At 38.8% G+C, this 19,471-nt stretch overlaps 1 protein-coding gene across 1 annotated transcript in view; it reads right to left on the bottom strand.

The window, feature by feature from the left end:
• The window catches only part of Pth2r (parathyroid hormone 2 receptor), a 93,758-nt gene that overhangs the window by 18,871 nt on the left and 55,416 nt on the right, over nucleotides 1-19,471 (bottom strand). The window contains exon 9 of the mRNA XM_008846215.2: nucleotides 11,525-11,588. Coding sequence (XP_008844437.1) covers nucleotides 11,525-11,588 — 64 coding nt within the window. The remainder of the gene's footprint in view (nucleotides 1-11,524; nucleotides 11,589-19,471) is intronic.

The raw sequence follows: 19,471 nt of genomic DNA, 5'->3' as shown, positions 1-19,471 counted from the left end.
CAAATTCTCTTCAGTTTTGGTATTGTATAGGAGAATTTTAAAACCATACTCATTTACATAAAGATGGTAGGCAAATAATAAACCACGACATTTGGACATACTTATTTTCATAATAAAACGTTATTTTCCAATGACTTGTCCTCTTAAACATCATTTTGACATAGGGAAGCAAAACAGAATGCAACAATGCTATGATTTTCATTCCTACCATTCCAAAATCAACTTGATTACTTCTAAGTCTATACTGAAGTCTGTTCATCTCCAAACTTCCATTCCTTTGATGCAACTTTTAACTGCTTAGAACTCCTTTATTCCCTTCAATTTGGTTTGCTCTCTATATACCTTGATAATTCTGACCAGGTTTTATCAGATTTTACCCTCAGATACACAAGGATTCAGTTAAGAGAATTTGGGGTTAGGGAGATGGCTCAGGAGCTAGGAGCACTGGTTGCTCTTACAGAAGACCCAGATTCAGTTCCCAGCACCCACATGGTGGCTAACAACCCTTCATAACTCCAGTTCCAAAGGATCTTCTGGCCTCTGCAGGCATGCATGACAGGTGCACCTACAAACATGCAAGCAAGACATTCATACACATAAAACAAAAATAAGTAAATAAAATTTTTAAATAAATCTGTACTGTTACAATATCCAAAAACAGAATTAAATTAAGCCTCAATTTCGATTTTTTTTTTTTTTTGGTCTTTTTGAGAGAGGGTCTCCCTGTAGCCCCAGCTGACCTGGAACTCACTATGTAGACCAGGCTGGCCTTGAATTCACAGAGATCCACCTGCTTCTGCTTCCCAATTGCTGGAATTAAAGGCATGTGCCACCACGCCGAACTTCAATTTGGATTTTTAAATTCTGCACCACTAATTTTGTGATCACACAAAAGGACCATGTCTATTTACATAAGGCCACAGCATACTCAAGCACACGGCTACAAAGAAAACAAACTTGATCTTGTAAAGCAAATATATTTAAAGTATAAATATTTTCTTTCAAGAGTTGTTCAAGAACTAGTTTGACATTTTTTTTTAATGCAAGTAAAAAGAACATGGTCAAAAATGCAGGTTGTACTGTTGGTCTTGTCACACTAGTGGCATGACCTTTATCTGCACAGGCTTCCCTCTCTAGACATGAAAACGTTGCCTGAAACAGACTCAGAAGCTCTACAGTTCCCTGTGCATTGTGTTCTTACTGTGCCTCTCTTCTATCCCAGCCACACAGGACATCTCCTTTGTACATGTTTGCTTCTTTCAGCCACTAGAGATCCAGTGGCCACTACGTTCCAGGAAAATCTTATGATCCGTTAAGAATAGAGGAGTTTCGGGGGAAAAAAATATTGTACTTATTCATATGAACCTTGTAGCTTAATGCGCAAGGTAGACATTCAACAGACAATCGGAAGCCTCCGGTCTCTTTTAGATCGAGACCCAACAAAAAGGCTATCCTGAAGATGTGGCACTAAAGTGAACAAGAGAAAGAAGCACACCTAGCCTTCTAGAGGTTCATTGAGACACGTGGAATAGCCTAGAGGTGGGTAGAGGTGGACAAGTTCAAGTTTAGATAAACAACTGTATAAAGGAGTATGAGAAGTACAGGGACTCCCTCTGCTTTACTAGGGATGTTAGATTTTTATAATAAATGCTTGGAGCTCACTGGGTAGCAGTGTGAATCTTCGAGTTAGAATCTTAGCTCTTTTGTCAAGCAGCTTGATCAGTTTTCCTATTTAGACTTACTGTGAAGAGCCTGAGCCTGAATCCAGCACGTGGTAAATACCATGTCATGTTTGCAGTCACTATCGTCGTCCTTTCTGGCTTCAGAACACAGAACCACTGATAGGGAGAAGGACTGCTTTCTGAGCACTGAGATAAAGCTCTCTTGGCTCATTTCTCCTGTTACAGGTTGGGGGATGCAGGCTGCCTGGCACTGGAATCCCTTGGGGTCTGCAATCCCAAGAGGAAAATACATAGATGAGTCTTCTTAGAAATCATTGCAAGGCAATGTGTACATTCAAATTAACCTGAGGACTTCTGTTAAGGAGCTAGAGTAAGAACAATTATAAACTAAAAGGCAGAGGCTTCATTCTCCTTGTTTTAAATGGTGAGGACATTTTCCTCCCCACTCCTTTTTCTCAAACCTCTGTTTTACTTAAGAAAACTTGTAAGCACGTTCTCTTTGAAGTGTAAATAAATCTTTTTGTAGATCAGATAAACCTTTTTTCAGACTGGTGACCCAAAAGTATTGTGCTGGATAGTTTCAGTGGTCAACACACATGGGAAGAGGGAACCTCAGTTGGGGGCTTTCCTCTATGTCATTGGCCTGTGCCCGTCAGAAATTTTCTTGATTGTTGAGTGATATGAGAGGGCCCAGCCCACAGTGGATGGTGCTACCCAGGGCACACATGGTCCTGGGTTGTGTAAGAAAACAGGCTGAGCACAGGCCAGAGGAGCAAGCCAATAAGCAGTCCTCCTCCATGGCCTGTGCTTCAGTTCCTACCTCCAGGTTTTTGCCTGAACTCCTGCTGTAGTTTTCCTTGATGAAGAACTACACCGTAAGCTGAAATAAACCCATTCTTCCCCACATTGGTTTTGGTCAGTTTTATCACAGCAACAGAAAGATAAGTAATGAAAGTATCTTCCTCAAAACTCTGGCACTAGCTCTTTAAAATGCAAGCTTCAAGGGAGATAACTCCATGTGTCCTGGTTTTTTGAGGGAAAGTTAAGAGTCTAACTTCTGTAGGCAAGCATCTTCAAGTTTCAAAGCCACCGCCTGCTACAAAGAGTTGCGAAGTTTATATTTCCTCTGCATAAAGGTAATTAGCAAACACAGGTGATCACCCTAATTATCTGGCAAGCTTAGGTAATTCATGTTCACCAAATGACATAGGTAAGTCCTCTTAACTGAGAACCAGTAGTTTCTCTTGAAAACACCCATGCAATGGGTTAGTTTTGCTTAGCTACAAAAAAGAATGAGATTTCTTTTGCCTTTGCAATCACTTAGGAGGTGGCTTATCATACACATGACATACACTATTAACAGCGTTTTCTTTCTGTACTATGTATGTGGATCGGATTTATGAATTTTGTTTGGGGTTTTTTGTTTGCTCACTTGCTTTTGGGTTTTATTTGTTTGCTTTCTTGCTTTTTGGATTTCGTTTTGTTTTTGTTTTTTGTGTCTCCTAATCCAGTCATTGTACTTAGGAGGTGGCTTATCATACACATGACATACACTATTAACAGCGTTTTCTTTCTGTACTATGTATGTGGATCGGATTTATGAATTTTGTTTGGGGTTTTTTGTTTGCTCACTTGCTTTTGGGTTTTATTTGTTTGCTTTCTTGCTTTTTGGATTTCGTTTTGTTTTTGTTTTTTGTGTCTCCTAATCCAGTCATTGTGGCATATGAGAGAGAGAGATTGAGATAGAGCGTGAGAGAGAGAGAGAGAGAGAGAGAGAGCGAGAATTTCCTCCATAGTAGAAAGTTAGCAAAAGCAATGCTGGGTAATCTAGAAAAGTCTTTAAATTTAAAAAAAAAAAAAAAGAGTATTGAGAGAGCAAAGCTACAGGATAACTGATCAGCATGAAGTCTGTGAACAGACCAGCACTTCTGAGAGATGCAGGCTGAGCACTTGCTTCCCAGGTAGACACTAAAAGCTGCTAAAAATGTTAACAAATTACACAAACACCAAAGTGCAGAAAAGGAAACAAGAAAATCACCCAGTTTGCAATAACAAAAAGAATAAGATATTTGGAAATCAACCAAAGAAAAGATTTGTAACCTTAAAATTAGAAATACTGATGAACATAATTAAAGAAGACACAGATAAATGAGAAAACATCCCATGTTAAAGGGATAGAATTAATTTGCTAAAATGCCTACACTACCAAGAGAGATCTACAAATTTAATGCAATCCTTATTAAAATCCTAACTGCATTCTACACAGAAGTAGAAAAAGCAATTCTAATATTCATTCGTGACAACATAAGACCACAAATAGCTGCAGAAATATTGATCAAGAAGATCAAAGCTGGAGGCACCATATGACCTGACTTCAAGGTGTTTTACAGAACCACAATAATCAAAACAGTGTGATGGTGGCATTAAAAAAAGACATGCCGATCACTGAAGCTGGAGGTCCCACAAATAAACCCATGTGTCTATCATCAAGCCAGTTTCACAAAAAAGCCAAGAACACATACCAATAAGTGGTGCGGAAGAAACTCATTACTGCAGGCAGAAGAAACTGGACCATCTCAAACCCCATACTAAGTCAACTCAAAGTATGTTAGAGACTTAAATGTAAGGTCTTTAACTGTAAAACTAGGAGAAAATGTAGTAGAAACACTCCATGACACTGTTCTCGGCAATGTTTTGCCTCTGTGGGTCATCTATGACCCCTCCCAAAACACAGACAACAAAGTAGAAACAGAATGAGTAGAGCTCCTACCAAAGGCAACCTGCCCCAAGACTTTTCCCCAAACTACTGACCCTAGAAAGGCCAGACCTCCTTAGGGCTTTGTACTGTGTTAAGGCACAAACATGGGCTGTAGAGGCCAGGTTTGGTGGTGCATGACTGTAAACCTAGCACTGAGAAGGGAGAGGCAGCAGGATCACAAGTTTTAGGCCAGTCTGTGCTACATAGCAACATCCTGTCTCAAAGCAAACAAACGAAAATGGCTATATAGACAAGCCATGATTACAGTGGCTACAGTCCCTGTCTCTACACGTCCCCAGCAGACTCCATGAAAGGAGACCCAGGATGACAGCAGCTTCTGTGCAGGGGTGCTCACTGACTGACCAGTTGGTTTGCCCTGGGATGCAATTAGAAACCAAATTTACTTTTTATTGAATTAAAAAATGGGACCTCATACAGAAAGCAAGAAAGTAAAAAGGAAAATAAAAGTATTATGCTATAGTTTTCCCAGTGAACAGAAGTTAAGCCTTGCAAGGATTTATTGGAAAAGTCACAAAAATAAGAGCATACTGATGTTTTCAAAATCCAAAAATCTATTTCTTGATGACAAAGCTTTCTGTTATCAAAATCAGATCATACTAATTCTTTTGTTTTTAAATTTTTTCTCTATTTTTGAGAATTTCATACATGTCTACAATAAAATATATCCACCACCCTTTGACTCCCTCCCCCCTCAACAAGACTTCTCCCAGATTCATGTCTTTTTATTTTTTATAAACCAAGTCCAGTTAATACTGCCATAGTACATGAGTATAGGGCCATCCCCTTGAGCATGGGACTCTACCAGTGGCCATATCCTCAGAAAACATAAAAAAGTGATTCTCCCTCCACCAGCAATTATTCATTGCCAATGGGCTGTTCCTTAAGGGCTGAAGCCTAGAGATCATCCGCCCCACCTAGGCTGGGATTTTTTCACTGGCTTGATCTTGTACAGTAACCACAGCTGCTGTGAGTTCATGATTGCAGTAGACATGTCAAGTCCAAAAGACAGCATTTCAGAGTACTATTTCCCATCCCCTAACTCTTGCATTCTTCCACCTCCTCTTCCACAAAGTTCCCTAAGCCTTGGTGGTGGTGGTGGTGATACAGACTCCCAGTTTAGGGCTGAGCACTCAGTCTCTTATTCGCAGCCCACTGTAAAAATAGAATTCTCTAACCAATGCTGAGAGTAAACGATCTTTAAATCTAAATGTAAATATTAAGAAGGCAATTTGATAGCACGGTCATTTAGCAAAATAACAATAGCAAGTTCTGCCCTAGGGCCTATGACCTCCAAAGCCATGGGCTTTTGACCAGGATTATAGTACTGGGCATGAAAGTCTCTCCCGTGGAGCAGTTCTCAAATCCAATCAGAAACTAGTTAATTACCCCATAGCAGTCATGCCACTAGGCACATCTTGCCTGGCAGAGTGATACTGCAGCATGCAGGGCCCAGAAGCAGGTAAGACCATTGATGTCTTTTTTCTCCCAGCAGATGGTATTACACCTTCCTGCACCAACTATGAAAGCTAGGCAGAAGGAAGGACGTTTCCTGGTCTGTTTCAAATTGGTTGGTTTCTCTGTGTTTTTCAGTCGAACTGTGTGATGTCTTCAGCAATATCATGAAGTTATGTTGGCTAACCAAAGACAACGGTAACAGCTTGTGTTGTTTGGAGACCTCTGGGGCCTCCCTGACCAATGACTCATAGGAAGGTATCCCATTCCTTGTACTGCATTTAATAATCCATGTGTTCTGGGAGCAATGCTGTCCACCCATGCAGACTAATTCGATATGAATACTTTTTTTTTTTTTTTGGTCTTTTTGAGACAGGGTCTCCCTGTAGCCCCAGCTGTGCTGGAACTCACTATGTAGACCAGGCTGGCCTTAAACTCACAGAGATCTGCCTGCCTCTGCCTCCTGAGTGCTGGGATTAAAGGCGTGCGCCACCACGCCCAGCATGAATACTTTTTAATTAAATTTTTGCAAATTTCATTCATATTTAGGTTCCCTCCCCTATCTTCATGCCCCTTACTACCCCTCACCTAATTTCATGTTCTCTAATATACCCTGGGATGGAAGATAGAAGGCAGTGATATAAAGGGCAAAGGGGGAATAATTGAATAGAAAGGGTTAAATGTGGTGGCGAATGGAAGGGCAGAGGATAGAGTATAAGGAAGGAAAACTAACATTAAAGGTTTTCAGAAAAAGACATATGCAAACCTACCACTATATAAGCTTCTTAAAGTTCATACATACATATTATTAAAAGGTATATAAAGGAGTTACCTTATAACAGGGGGATATTCCCCTTATTAGACACCATATACTAGCCAAGTAAAAGCCCAGTACCAGGAATGGACTCCCTCTTTTAAAGATGTTGACCAGGGTCTTATAGACCCTCAAACATTACTAGCCATCGCCCCTGCTCTTGGTGTCCCACCAGAACTTGATGGTAACATCTTATTGCTGAAGACAATATATAAGCTGTAGAACAAACAAGGAAAAATCAAGCTGCTGCTGATTCCAGCACCTCATCTCTACTGGCTAGCCTTCATAGTGCTGGAAGGTGCTATGAAGAGAAAAACTAATCATCAACTTTACCCAGCTGTGACTCTTGTAAGCTACAACAACAACTGGCCTGGCAATATATGCCCACCAGTGCAATAGTGGCACAAATATTATGGAGTAACCAACTACATTCTAATTGGATTCAAGGTCCATTTCAAAGGATTAGAACTCATGCTGACATTTATATCAGGCCTAGGAACCTGAGGCTAGACAGAGCACAGGGCACAGAGGAGAACCTAAACTATTATTCTGCTAAATAAATATAATATTAAACTGACTCCTGACTTCCTGTTATACCTGTAGATTAATACATCTCTCAACTCTCAGCACAGAAGTTTCTTTATGCAGCAGTTGGTGATTAACACAGAATCACAAGTGGCCAACATACAGAGAATAAAAGGCTACAGAGTGCTTATCCCCCAATAGGACACCTATATTAAACTTTAGACTCCCAAGGCTCAGTGATCATTGTGGAAGAGGAGGTGAAAAGATTGTAAGAGCCAGAGTTGGTGAATGACCACAAGGAAACAAAGTTTTCCAAATAGCTGGTCAGTTACTCATATGAATTCCCAGCAATGATGACAGCATGCACAAGTCCCACATTAGCTTAAGCCAGACAAAATTCCAGCAGAGATGTGGAAAAGTGGGTAAGAAACACCAATTTTATCTGAGGAAGTATTGGCAACAAATGGCTTCTGGTAGGGGAAGAGACAATCTCGTTTAAGGGTGGGACTCGGAGGGTTGATCAGGCTCCAGTAGATGAACCTACATTAAGGGCATTTGGGGACACACGAAATTTTTTAACACAAGAGATAATTATACCATTTAGGGTATACTTACAGTCCTTAAAAAGAGTCAAAGCAGGTGTTGGAGAGATGGTTCCATGGTAAAGAACACTGGCTGCTCTTGCACATGTCACCTGGGAGCACTCTATTCTTAAGGTTATCTTCTTGGCTCTTAAGATCATTCCTCAGTTTATTGTAAACTCCATCTTAGGGTTTCTTTGTAGTTCTGTTTTCCCCCCCCTTTAGGCATCTACTTCCCTTTTAAATTTTTCTCTTTCATAACTCAACTTTTTTCAAGTTATTGATAAAAAAAAAGTGAGATACTGATTTCCAGGATAATTCTGACATCTGATGAAAACTTTCTGGTATATTTTCAGACTGTGAGTAAATCACAAAGCTTTCAGGAGTTTCTGGTATCCTCAAACTGAAATAGTGAACTCCAAAGACAATTCTCAGTGAGCAGAAAGTTGCTCTTCAGTCTCTTCTGTGATTTGTAAGATTCAGTGAACTATGTCATATTGGAAATTTTACTTAAAAATTCGTGGCCTGGAGAAATGGCTTAGTCAGTAAGGTGCTTGTTGTATAAGCATGAAGACCTGAGTTCAATCCCGTAGACCCACAGAGGAAAAGCCTTGTGCTTACATGCCTGTCATCCCAGTGCTGGGGAAGTGGGGACAGGTGGAACCCTGAAGCTTGCTGGCCAGTCAGTCTAGCTGTCTCAGTGAGTTCCAAGTTCAGTGAGAGACCCTATCACAAAAATAAATAATAAATAAATAATAAATAAATAAATAAATAAATAAATGAGATGCAAAGCAGCTGGAGAGATCCCTGGCATCAACCTCTGACCTTCACATATGTGCATACATATGTGCACCCACACACACAAACACAGAGACAGAAACAGAGAGAAAGATACAGAGACAGGGAGACAGAAATAGAGAGACACAAATAAGAGAGTTTTTGCTTTGTGGTTTTAGTTTGAGGAAGAAAATGGTCTCTACCCAAGTTTTCTTCATACTTACTGAATATGCCATCATTTCTAGCTCTTCTTCACCAATGTGACTTCTATACATTCTTTACTTACCTAAATTTTTTGCTTCCCACTTCAGATTAAAAAGATCAGCCAATATATTCTTCATTCATGTTGGTGATGGTAACCTCAATCAATAAACGAACCAACACTTTGGATAAAAATCACTGGCCTCCTATTATGGTACACATCTTTAATCCCAGCACTTGGGAGGCAGAGGCAGTTGGATCTCTGTGAGCTCAAGGCTAACTTGGTCTACATACAGAGTTCTAGGCCAGCCAGAGCTGCCTAGAGAGACCCTGTCTCAAAAAAAAAATCTCAGTTGCTTCCATAGAAAATGCTCAATGCCCATGTTTACTTTCCTCTAATGTCTTTTACTTCAATTTCTAACTATTCTGTAAAAGTTCTTATATTTTGTAGGTTCTTCCTTTTCATCGAATGAAAAATCAAACTTAACCACTATATAGAACATCTACACATTGGAACATTGAGTAGCTCTCAGTTCCAGTATGGAACACTGAAAACACAAAAGTAGTAAGATGTAAAACACACATACATACATACACACACACACACACACACACACACACACACGTGGGCGCATGCGCTCTGTAATAGTGGCACGAAGGAACAAACACAAAGAGGAGAAATCAGAAAGAAGGGGGTAGGAGAGAGCTGAGTGGAAAAAGGAAAAACAGAGTAGAGAGAAGACCCTACTTCAAAGAGTCAACTGTTGTCTTCAAGTTCATAGATGCTGCCTCAGGGACACAGCCACAGCTCTGGACAGCTTGTCACTAGATTAACATAGCAGCATTTCATCTACTTTTTTTAATTCTTAAGACAGGGTCTCACTAAATAGCTCTTGGCTAGTCTGCAACTCACTTTGTAGATCAGGCTTGCTTCAAACTCACAGAGATCTACCTGCTTCTACCTCCTGAGTGCAGGAATTAAAAATATGCACCATCACTCCCAGCTACGTCTCATTCAAGGCTAGACACCTGGTAGGTTGCCCAGACTCCAAGGATAGACCCATACCCAAGAGCATTTGGGGAACACAAATTAGACTCGATAGACCTTTAAAAAAAGAAAAATAATAAAAAAGGACGTGAAGTAGGGGGCAGTAGGGTGAAGGTGGAGATGTGGGGGGACAACTTAATATGATCAAAATACTGTATGAAATTCTCAAAGAATCAATAAAAATGTTTTCAATCAAAATGGTAAGCATTTATAAATGTAAGTCATTCCTTCCTTTATCCTAAACACAGTTTTGAAGTTCTAAGATACGGAGAACAAGGGCTAATTTGACAAATGAATGGCAAGGTAGGAGCAGGAGCAGCCGTCCTGAAACAGTTTTGTTTCCCCCTCTACATTTACATCAGTGGCTTCAAGTGAAGGTTTTTTCAGTCTGCTCTATTGTTCTTTTGCCATTTTACCTCTGAGGGAAATGAGCTTTTTTCTGATTGCCTAGATGATCCTATAAAATCTCCAGCATATTAATAGCTGCCCATCTGGACACAGTGCACTTACAGAATGGCAAAGTTCATGACACGTGAGAGAGACAGAGGGACAGAAAGAGACAGAGAGAAAGAACATGATCAGTGAAGGACAAAAAGTAGTAAGCATGCTTTTAAATTATTTTCTAGTGCTTTAATGAGGGATATATTTGTGTTTTAAGATTATTGGCATCTTATAGTATACATAAAAACATTGGGAAAACATAAACTAGCACAGTTTCTTTATCAAACCACAGAGAAGATGATGCCAAAAAGTCTTCAGACAAAGTCAAAAGTAAACATTTGGGGGCTTGAGAGATGGCTCAGCAGTTAAGAACACTGGCTGTTCTTGCAGAAGACTTGGGTTCGAATCCCAGCACCCACATGGCAGCTAACAACTGTTCGTAACTCCAGTCCCAGGGGATCTGACAGCCTCTTCTGACCTCCATGGGTGTTGCAGGACACAGGTGCACTTACCAACATGAAGACAATACATGCATACACATAAAATAAAAATAATGAATAAATTTTTTTAAGAAGTAAACACGATGAGTTTTGTTGCACAACTGTGTAATTTCGTTTACCTTTGCAACCTAGATGCAATATACAGCAGTGAAATGACACAGAAGGTCTTACACAGTGCACATTGCCAGCTCCGGTCTTTTTCTCTGTTACCTAATAAACAAGATTCTGCAGGACATCTCTTGCTGTGGAACCTACTTATCTCCATGGAGGAAACACAACAAATAGAAGCTTGGGAGCGATGCTCGAGTAGAACACATCATTATTCTTCGCTCTTGAATTTCTGTGCTCTGCTCTCCTATTGTCCCCTTCTCACCACCTCAATTTATCACTAGGTGTTTAGAGTATTAAATACATGCAATAGATGAAAAAGAGGGATCAATTTAGGGCCTTGTAATTGCATGCACATAGAAATATTCACAGATGTGATGAAGTCTCAGAACTGCCCACGGGTATTACCTTGATTCAAAGAATGGTAAATACTTTCTGCATGGGTCTCAGTGTCACCACAAATAGGGGTCTGACCCCAACCCTGACTCTCCACGGCTATTGCTGTGCATATGAGAGTTTCCCAAACCCACTGTACAGCAAAGCAACAAGCAAACTTCCCCGGGGTTTTAAGGGATTATTTGTTATTTATTTAAAATGCACAAGCTTTTAAACTTACCCCGATAGCTGCTAAGATTGGAGCTTGGTAAATCCATCTGTCTCCGTCACTAAGTTCCCAGCATCTGAGACACACAAAAAAGAGCTTTAATGATAAATCTGACCAAGTAAATAATGAAAATTAAAATGGCATTTTAAATTTTACCAAAAATCTCTTGCCCTACCTACTGATTAAGAAATAAATACATGAAAAAAAACATTCTTATTCTGAAGCATCCAGACCAGTGAAACACATCATGTGTCCTCATTTCCTTACTTAGGGACCCATTATGTAAATGAAGTGTTATAAAATGTTGCTGAGTTGCTTTTCTAGTAATCAGAGTCAAACCTTGTTTCTATAGCCACACACATGCAAAAATAGTCATCTAAATGTGGTGCAATTGTACCTTGCTTTTATCAGCGTCAAAATGAGACACAGTGATTAAAAGTTGTTGACAAAAAGTCTATTTCTGAAGTTAAAGCAATTTTATTTCATGTCATTCTTTTTTATTTGTTTTTTTTTTTTTTTCTTTTTTAAGACAGGGTCTCCCTGCAGCCCTGGCTGGTCTGGAACTCACTATGTAGATTGGCCTGGACTCAATCTCACAGAGATCCGCCTGCCTCCTCCTCCTGAGTGCTGGCATTAAAGGTGTGCACCACCATGCCTGGCCCTTCATAAGTCATTCTTCGGGATAGAAATATAACGGAAAATTGGCCACAAATCATTAGCTGTCTCCAATGAAATGTAACTCACTATTGTCCTATTGGATATACTTGCATTTGTTTCTAAATCTTCAGTATTAAATTTCCTGAATATAAATAGGTGGCCTATTGATATCTCTTTTGAGCCAATTTAGCATCTTACTGATTCTACATTAAGGAGGTAAAAAAAATAAGCTGTTCATTTCATATTTTTATGAGTCATGATTTTATCTTTAATTTTTTAAGTTTATTTTTAACAGTATTAATTTAAAAACCTCAAAATTTAGCCTTTTGTCCCTAACTAGAATTTAAGTACTTTATGAGTAAAGATCTCTGTATGCATGCATGGTGCGTGTGTATGTGCGCATGCACTATGAAGAATTCTAAGTGCCTAGAACAATATATAGTATGTAGCAGCAATAAATATTTGCTGGATTGAACTGATATAAATTGAATCCAAAATAAGTTTGACTCAACCTCATTCAATCTGGTTAATTCTGGTAAAAGTAAAGGTCTTACAGAGAATAAATAGCACAGAATTGATATTTTAAAAAATTGATTCTATGGGGCTAGAAAGATGGCTCAGTGATTAAGAGCACTGGCTGCTCTTGCAGAGGACCCAAGAGTTCATTTTCTCAGCACCTACATGCAGCTAACAACCTTGTATAATAGTTCCAGGGGCTCTGGCGGCCTCTTCTGGTCTCGGTAGGCATTGCATGACATGGGTGCACTTACATATAGTCAGGCAATACACACATATGCATTAAATAAAAATAATAAAATATTAAAAAATATTCCTACTTGGAAATTTAAAGTAACACTTGAGGCAATTGTTATCAACTTAAAGTCACATAAATAAAAGGCTTCCATTTCTTTCTACTTAAACAAAACTCAGTATTGACTATACCAATAGCAAATGACCTAAAGAAATTTTGGAGATATAATGATGTTATTAAATTCTAGACAATAAGTTTACCAAGAAATTACATTTTATAAGCAAACAACGTATAAACAATGAAATGTCATTTCAACTATTTTTTAAAAGTAAAACATTTTTAGTGCATATCTAACAGCTATGTATTTTTAAAGTTTATTTTCTCATGCAAGTAATATATTCTCATTTCAAAAATCACAACACTGGAGAAGACACTGAACTCTTCAGCCTCCCCTTGTCACCATCCACCTTTCCCCCAAGCCCCTCCTCATAGACAATATCTCTTATTACCTTGTTATATGTGCTTATAGAGCTTATGCATATTCAAACACAAATGTCATATTCTTATTTTCCCATATTGTGTACTTTAGATCTTAAATTAACCCCCAAAGGTTCCCAGCTCATGGAATTATTGGAGGATGGTGGGATCCCTATGAGGTGGGGCCTAGAACAAGGAAGCTGGGCCATTAGGACAATGCAATTGAAGGCGATATTGGAATCCTTGTCCCTCCTTTCTTTTTGATTCCCAGATACCAGGAGGTAAACAGACCTTCTCCCACAGGCTCTCACTATGTTGAACTCTGCTATAATAGGCCCAAAACAGCAATGCCAAATAATCAGGGACCAAAACCTCCGATAGTCAAAATAAACCTCCTTTTAACGTGATTGTCTCTGGTATCTTGTCACAGTGAAAGAAAGCTGATTGTGAGTGTTAATATTGATTGTCAATTTGTCAAGATCTACAATCACCTAGGCAACAAACCTCCAGGTATGTCTGTGAGCTTCTCAATTAGGTGATTGATTTGGAAAGATCCACCCGCAGTGTGGGCCGCATCACTAAAAGGAGAACGCAGGCAGAGCACAAGCATTCATTGCTCTCTGCTTCCTGACTGCAGGTGCAGTATGACCAGCTGCCTCATGCCCAGCCTCCATGACTCCATGTCATAGCAGAGATGCTATGACAGACTGTACCCTCAAACTGTGAGCCAAAATAAATCCTTAGTAAGTTCCTTTTGTCAGGTATGTTGTCACAGCAACAATAAAAGGAACCAATACACTGACTAACACTTCACAGAAAAAAAATGTAATGTGTATGCTGCTGTGCAATTTTATTTTCCTTTTAAGTATAAATACATACATACATACATACATACATACATACATATGTACATACATAGATTTCCATGTTAGAACCAAGAAAGATCAGTCACATAGCATTCTATTGCAAGGCTGTACCAAAGAAACCAACCAGACTCCTACACCAAACTATTCTGGTCCAGCCCGGCTAAAATCTGCATAGTCAATGAACTTGAAATCTCAATAACATGGATTCTAAGACACAGAATGTTTACACTTGCACATTATTGAACACTTCCAGTATTATGTATGTACAGGCATCTACTTTCATACTATTCTGTAGATAAGAAAGATTAAAATTGCTACTGAAACATGCAGAATATGTATCACACGTCCCTCAAAAGCATTTCCTACAATAAAAGTCTCCGATGTGTTAGGTGAATATAAGCTGGACATTTATTTACTATCTACAAGGCTTTTGGATTCCATACATTTTCATTTCACTTTTTCGCATTTGATAACATATAACATCTTCACAGTGTTCTTTCCTTGTGTCAGTGACATTTCATCATGTACTGGGATTCAATCATGCAATTTTAGCTCTACAAAATAATCATATTTGGAAGTAGGTCAAAATCAGCTACATCTAAATATATTTTTTAAAAATTGACTTTGGTAGGTTAGGGTGTCAGAATTTCAAATTTGCTCTTTGATATAATAAGAGAGGCAAATGAGATTTCAGACTTTTCAAAGGAAAAGCTATGAATCCTTATTTTAAATTAATTTTTCAATGCCCCAGATCACACACAGCCCAGGAGGTGCCTTCTGTTCAGATGCCTTTAAGTAAATTTTAACATTCTTGGAAATGCACTTCTAAAAGGTGGGGTATCGGGTACAAAGTTCTAAATAGAAAGCAATAATTTCCTTTAATGCTGGAAACCTGTACCATTCTGCCAGAGGGATTTTACATACACCTACGTGCATATGGACAGCACTAACTGGACTCTCTCTCTCTCTCTCTTTCTCTCTGTCTGTCTCTCTCTCTCTCTCACACACACACATGCACACATATACACATACACACGCAGACTCAGTAACAGAGAAGGCAAGAGGTACTGGTCTCTGAGAGTTCATGCAAGTAAGTCCTGGGAATGTTCAAGGACATCTCTTCACACCCTTTTCCACTGAAGTTCCCACCTTCCTTTCCAAATGGTAAAAATGAAGTTTACCAAAGAGATTACAGTTTCCCCACAGAGTGGCATCTCTTAGCTCCTTTGAATGAGGCAAGGAGAAAATAATAAGATGTTGTTCTAGTTTTATTTCTGTTGGTGCAATAAAAAAGCAACTTAACTGAGTAAAGGACTTATTTGGCATACAACATCAAGTTACTGTCCATCGCTGAAGGGACTCCAAGGCAGGAACTTCGCATCCACAGTCAAGAGCAGAGAGGAACAAATAAACTCATGCTGACTGCCTTTTTGCTAAATACTCAACTAGCTTTCCCCTGTCTATATAGTACAGGACCCCCTGCCTAAGGAATGATACCACCCATGCTGTGCTGAGTCTTCCTGTATCAATAAAGACAAGACAGTCACCCAAAGACATAGACACAGACCAACCTGAAAACTCCTCAATTAAGGCTTGTGGGAACAACTTTTTCTGGGAAAGACTCTATGTAACAAGCCTTCATAAAATGAAAATTTACATAACTTTGTAAACTAAATTAATCATGTGTTTTGAGAACATTTAGAACTATGTACTCCTAAGAAAAACTATAATCAGTCTTAAATGATTTGGAATCCCAATGTAATTTACTCTTACAAACTAAGCTGATTGAATAGCTTTAATCATCTACCGTGTTCCCTATTTGTGACTCAGTCATGCTCCTGACTCAAAACAATGTATACATGGGTGAGATATGACAGCAGTGACATTGAAAACAATGTCTCACCCACAAACACTGAAAGTAACATGGGGACACAGGTTGATGAGATCTGTTTGTGACCATGTGTGCTGTTCTGAGTCAGGAGGGGCAGAAAAACAACTTCCTTTGTAAAACTGTTATCAAAGATTGTTCACACTTGGGGGTCAAAAGATGGCTCAGTGGTTAAGAGCGCTGGGTGCACTTATAGAGGACCTGGGTTTCATTACTAGCATCCACGTGGTGGTTAACAACCATGTGGAATTCCGATTCCAAGGGATCCGATGCCCTCTTCTGGCCCCATGTGCATGTAATTCATGCAGGCAAAACACTCACACATGTAAAATAAAAATTTTTAAAGACTGTTCATGACTTTCCTGATATGCTGTTCAATAAATACAAGAAAAGCCCTTTGTTAGAGAATAGTATACAATACAATACACTACAGTAGAATAGAATACAATAGATAAGAATAAAATAGACACAGTTCTGAGAGAAATCAGAACACCTCAGAACAAGATCAGGCCCATTCTTGGTCAAACTACTCCAAGAGTGAAGATCTTCATTAATGGGGTACCTGCCTCATTCAAGCTGATATTTAAAAACAATCATCAAAAGTGTCTTATAAGATGTTGCTGTTTTGTAAGTAAATATAAAAAGAAACAAAAATTACTCACTTTGCAATTGTACTTGTTTAACACTATTTCATTATCTCAGCCTCCCTTAGTGTGATAGTGTGATAACACTATTGATAGGATCTTGGGACTGGAAAAGACTTTCTGCATGTTTCCAATAGAGTTTTGGGTATCTTTTGAAAGTGGATCTGGTTTTCCTATTTCTAAATAGCCAAAATGCAGGAAAAAAAATCCAAGAGCTTTTAAAAAGGCCAGCTCAGAGTTTGGGGTATATCTGAGTATAGAGTGCTATCCTAATAATAAGTCCCTGGGTTCAAGGCTCAGCTTCAACACACACACACACACACACACACACACACACACAAATGGCCAACTCAGAACTTGAGTCTGAAATGTTAAGAATGATGGATATGGACCCCATCCTTCCTTTGCAAATACATAAGTCTGCTCTTTTCACTTGAGCTTCATAATGTGACACTATATGTACGTTATATTCCACCCAAAAGAACTATAAGAATTTCCAGCCTATTAAAAGATAGAATATCATAAGAGATTGAATCATGCAGTTTTTAAACCATACCATATAAGTTGCAATAAAGTATAATGTTTTATTCAGTCAAATATAAAATAGCCCTCTCAGATTAGGACACTTGCAGAATTCAAGATTTTATACTAAGGCAGGAGAAAAGTGAAATATTTTACACAGTAGATTTTCATAATCTAACACATTTAATATTTTATATTATGTTAGAGCAATATTTAGTGATAGCCGTATTTTTCAATGTATTATGTGCACAATGGATTCTTTGCCTTATAAAGTATAAATTTTGGGCCATCAAGATGACTTAAGATATAAAAGCACTTGTTGCTCAAGCCTGATGACCTGAGTTTAATCTTGGAACCCACATAAAAAGCCAGATGTACTGGATCACGCCTATAGTCTCCACACTCCTATGACAAGATGCAAGGCAGAGACAGAAGAGTCAGCCAGAAGTTCATACATATAGAACAAAAACAAGAGAGATCCTGCTTGAAAACAAGGTGGAAAGAGAAAAACCTGACTCCTGAAGAGTTGTACTCTGCCCTCCACTAGCACAGCGTGGCATACACACACACACACACACACACACACACACACACACACACACAAATAACTAAATAAATCTTTAAAATTAAATTTATATCTCTTAAGTTTTCAGTGAAAAGACTTATCAATGTTAATGTTTTAAGATTTAGTTCATAATCTTTTTTAGATTTTTTTTAATTTATGTTATATATGTATGACTATTTTGCCTGCATGTAAGTGCACCCATGCATGCAATGCTCACAGAAGCCAAAAGGCAGCATTAGATCCCCTGGAACTAGAGTTATGGGTAGTTGTTACCAGACATGTGGATACGGGGAATGGAACCCAGGTCCTCTGAAAGAGCAGCCAATGCTCTTAACCACTGAGCCATTTCTCCAGTCCCTAGTTCATAATCTTAAAGAAAAATAATGAGATAACTCAAAAAAGCAAATTATCAAATTCAGTATGAATGCATTATGCATATACTTGCTTTCTTTCCTGAGCTCAAGGCACACAATACATGTTAAATGAACAATAAGTGAGTCAAAATTTGACTCCAGCCTGGCTGTAAGCCTTGGGAATGTGTCCTGATATTTCTGGATCTCACTTTAGAAAGAAAAGATTGAACCAGAAAAAGCCTGGGGTCCTACCATCTCTAAAACTCTGAAACTGGGGGACACACCTACACTGTGACATTAATTACTGCCTACTTTATAGCCTCCTACCCCTGGAAATGCAATCACAGATGCTGTAAGTTTTCTTTGAGATGCTTAACATCACATTGTATATATAGCAATAATGATGATGTGCACAGCATTAACCCAGTGTATCAACTCTTAACAATCATAAAAAATCCACCTAAAAGGGTTTTAAAAGCAAGTATAAAATGCAAATTAAATGAGGACTTAGAACTGAGAGAAGCTGGCACAGGGGAATCTCTGAGGGAAGCAGTCTGGAGACCACACCTAAAGACAATGACTCTGGACCATCCAAAATTTTGGTAGGCTCTTAGAGTTAGGCAGTCATGCAGCATAACTTTTGTTTCAATGCCTAGCAGATAATGTAATTTCTGAACAAAATATCTAACAATTCAAAACAAACATACTGTCTAAAATTGAAGAAAAGATCCAAGGGGAGCTAGCAAAGAGAAATATGAATTGCTTTTGTGAAATGCATACAGTGTTCACAACCAAGAGATGCTAAATTGCACTTTGTTAACAGTTTGTGTTCTTAGAAGTTAAGAAAATATAAAGGAAGGATGAAATCCCTATTTTGCATTATATATTGGGAAGTGATGAGTAAGTAGATCACATGTATGATAAACACAGATTCTAAAAGATTCATGAGACAACTGAGCAGGAACCATTATGGTAGGCCAAAGAGACAAGAGACAAAATATCCCTGCTACACAGGAAGTGCTCAGTATTCCTCAGGTATTAATTCAGCCATTGTTTCATGAAATCCATTCTATATCCACTGCCTAAGGAACTATAATAAATCCCAGAGTTACTCAGCAGATAATTAGGAACAGGCAGCTATAACAAGCGAACTTGCTCCCATGTCTGTCTGAAACAGAACCTTCTGCCTATGGATCCCCTTGCTGCACCCTCTCTTACCTCTACACCTTTAGTAGG

This window comes from Nannospalax galili, unplaced genomic scaffold (genome assembly GCF_000622305.1).
Source record: "Nannospalax galili isolate Female #2095 unplaced genomic scaffold, S.galili_v1.0 scaffold281, whole genome shotgun sequence".
Taxonomy (NCBI): Eukaryota; Metazoa; Chordata; class Mammalia; order Rodentia; family Spalacidae; genus Nannospalax; species Nannospalax galili.
Note: the sequence above shows the minus strand (reverse complement) of the source record. Positions and strands in the feature narration are given on the sequence as shown.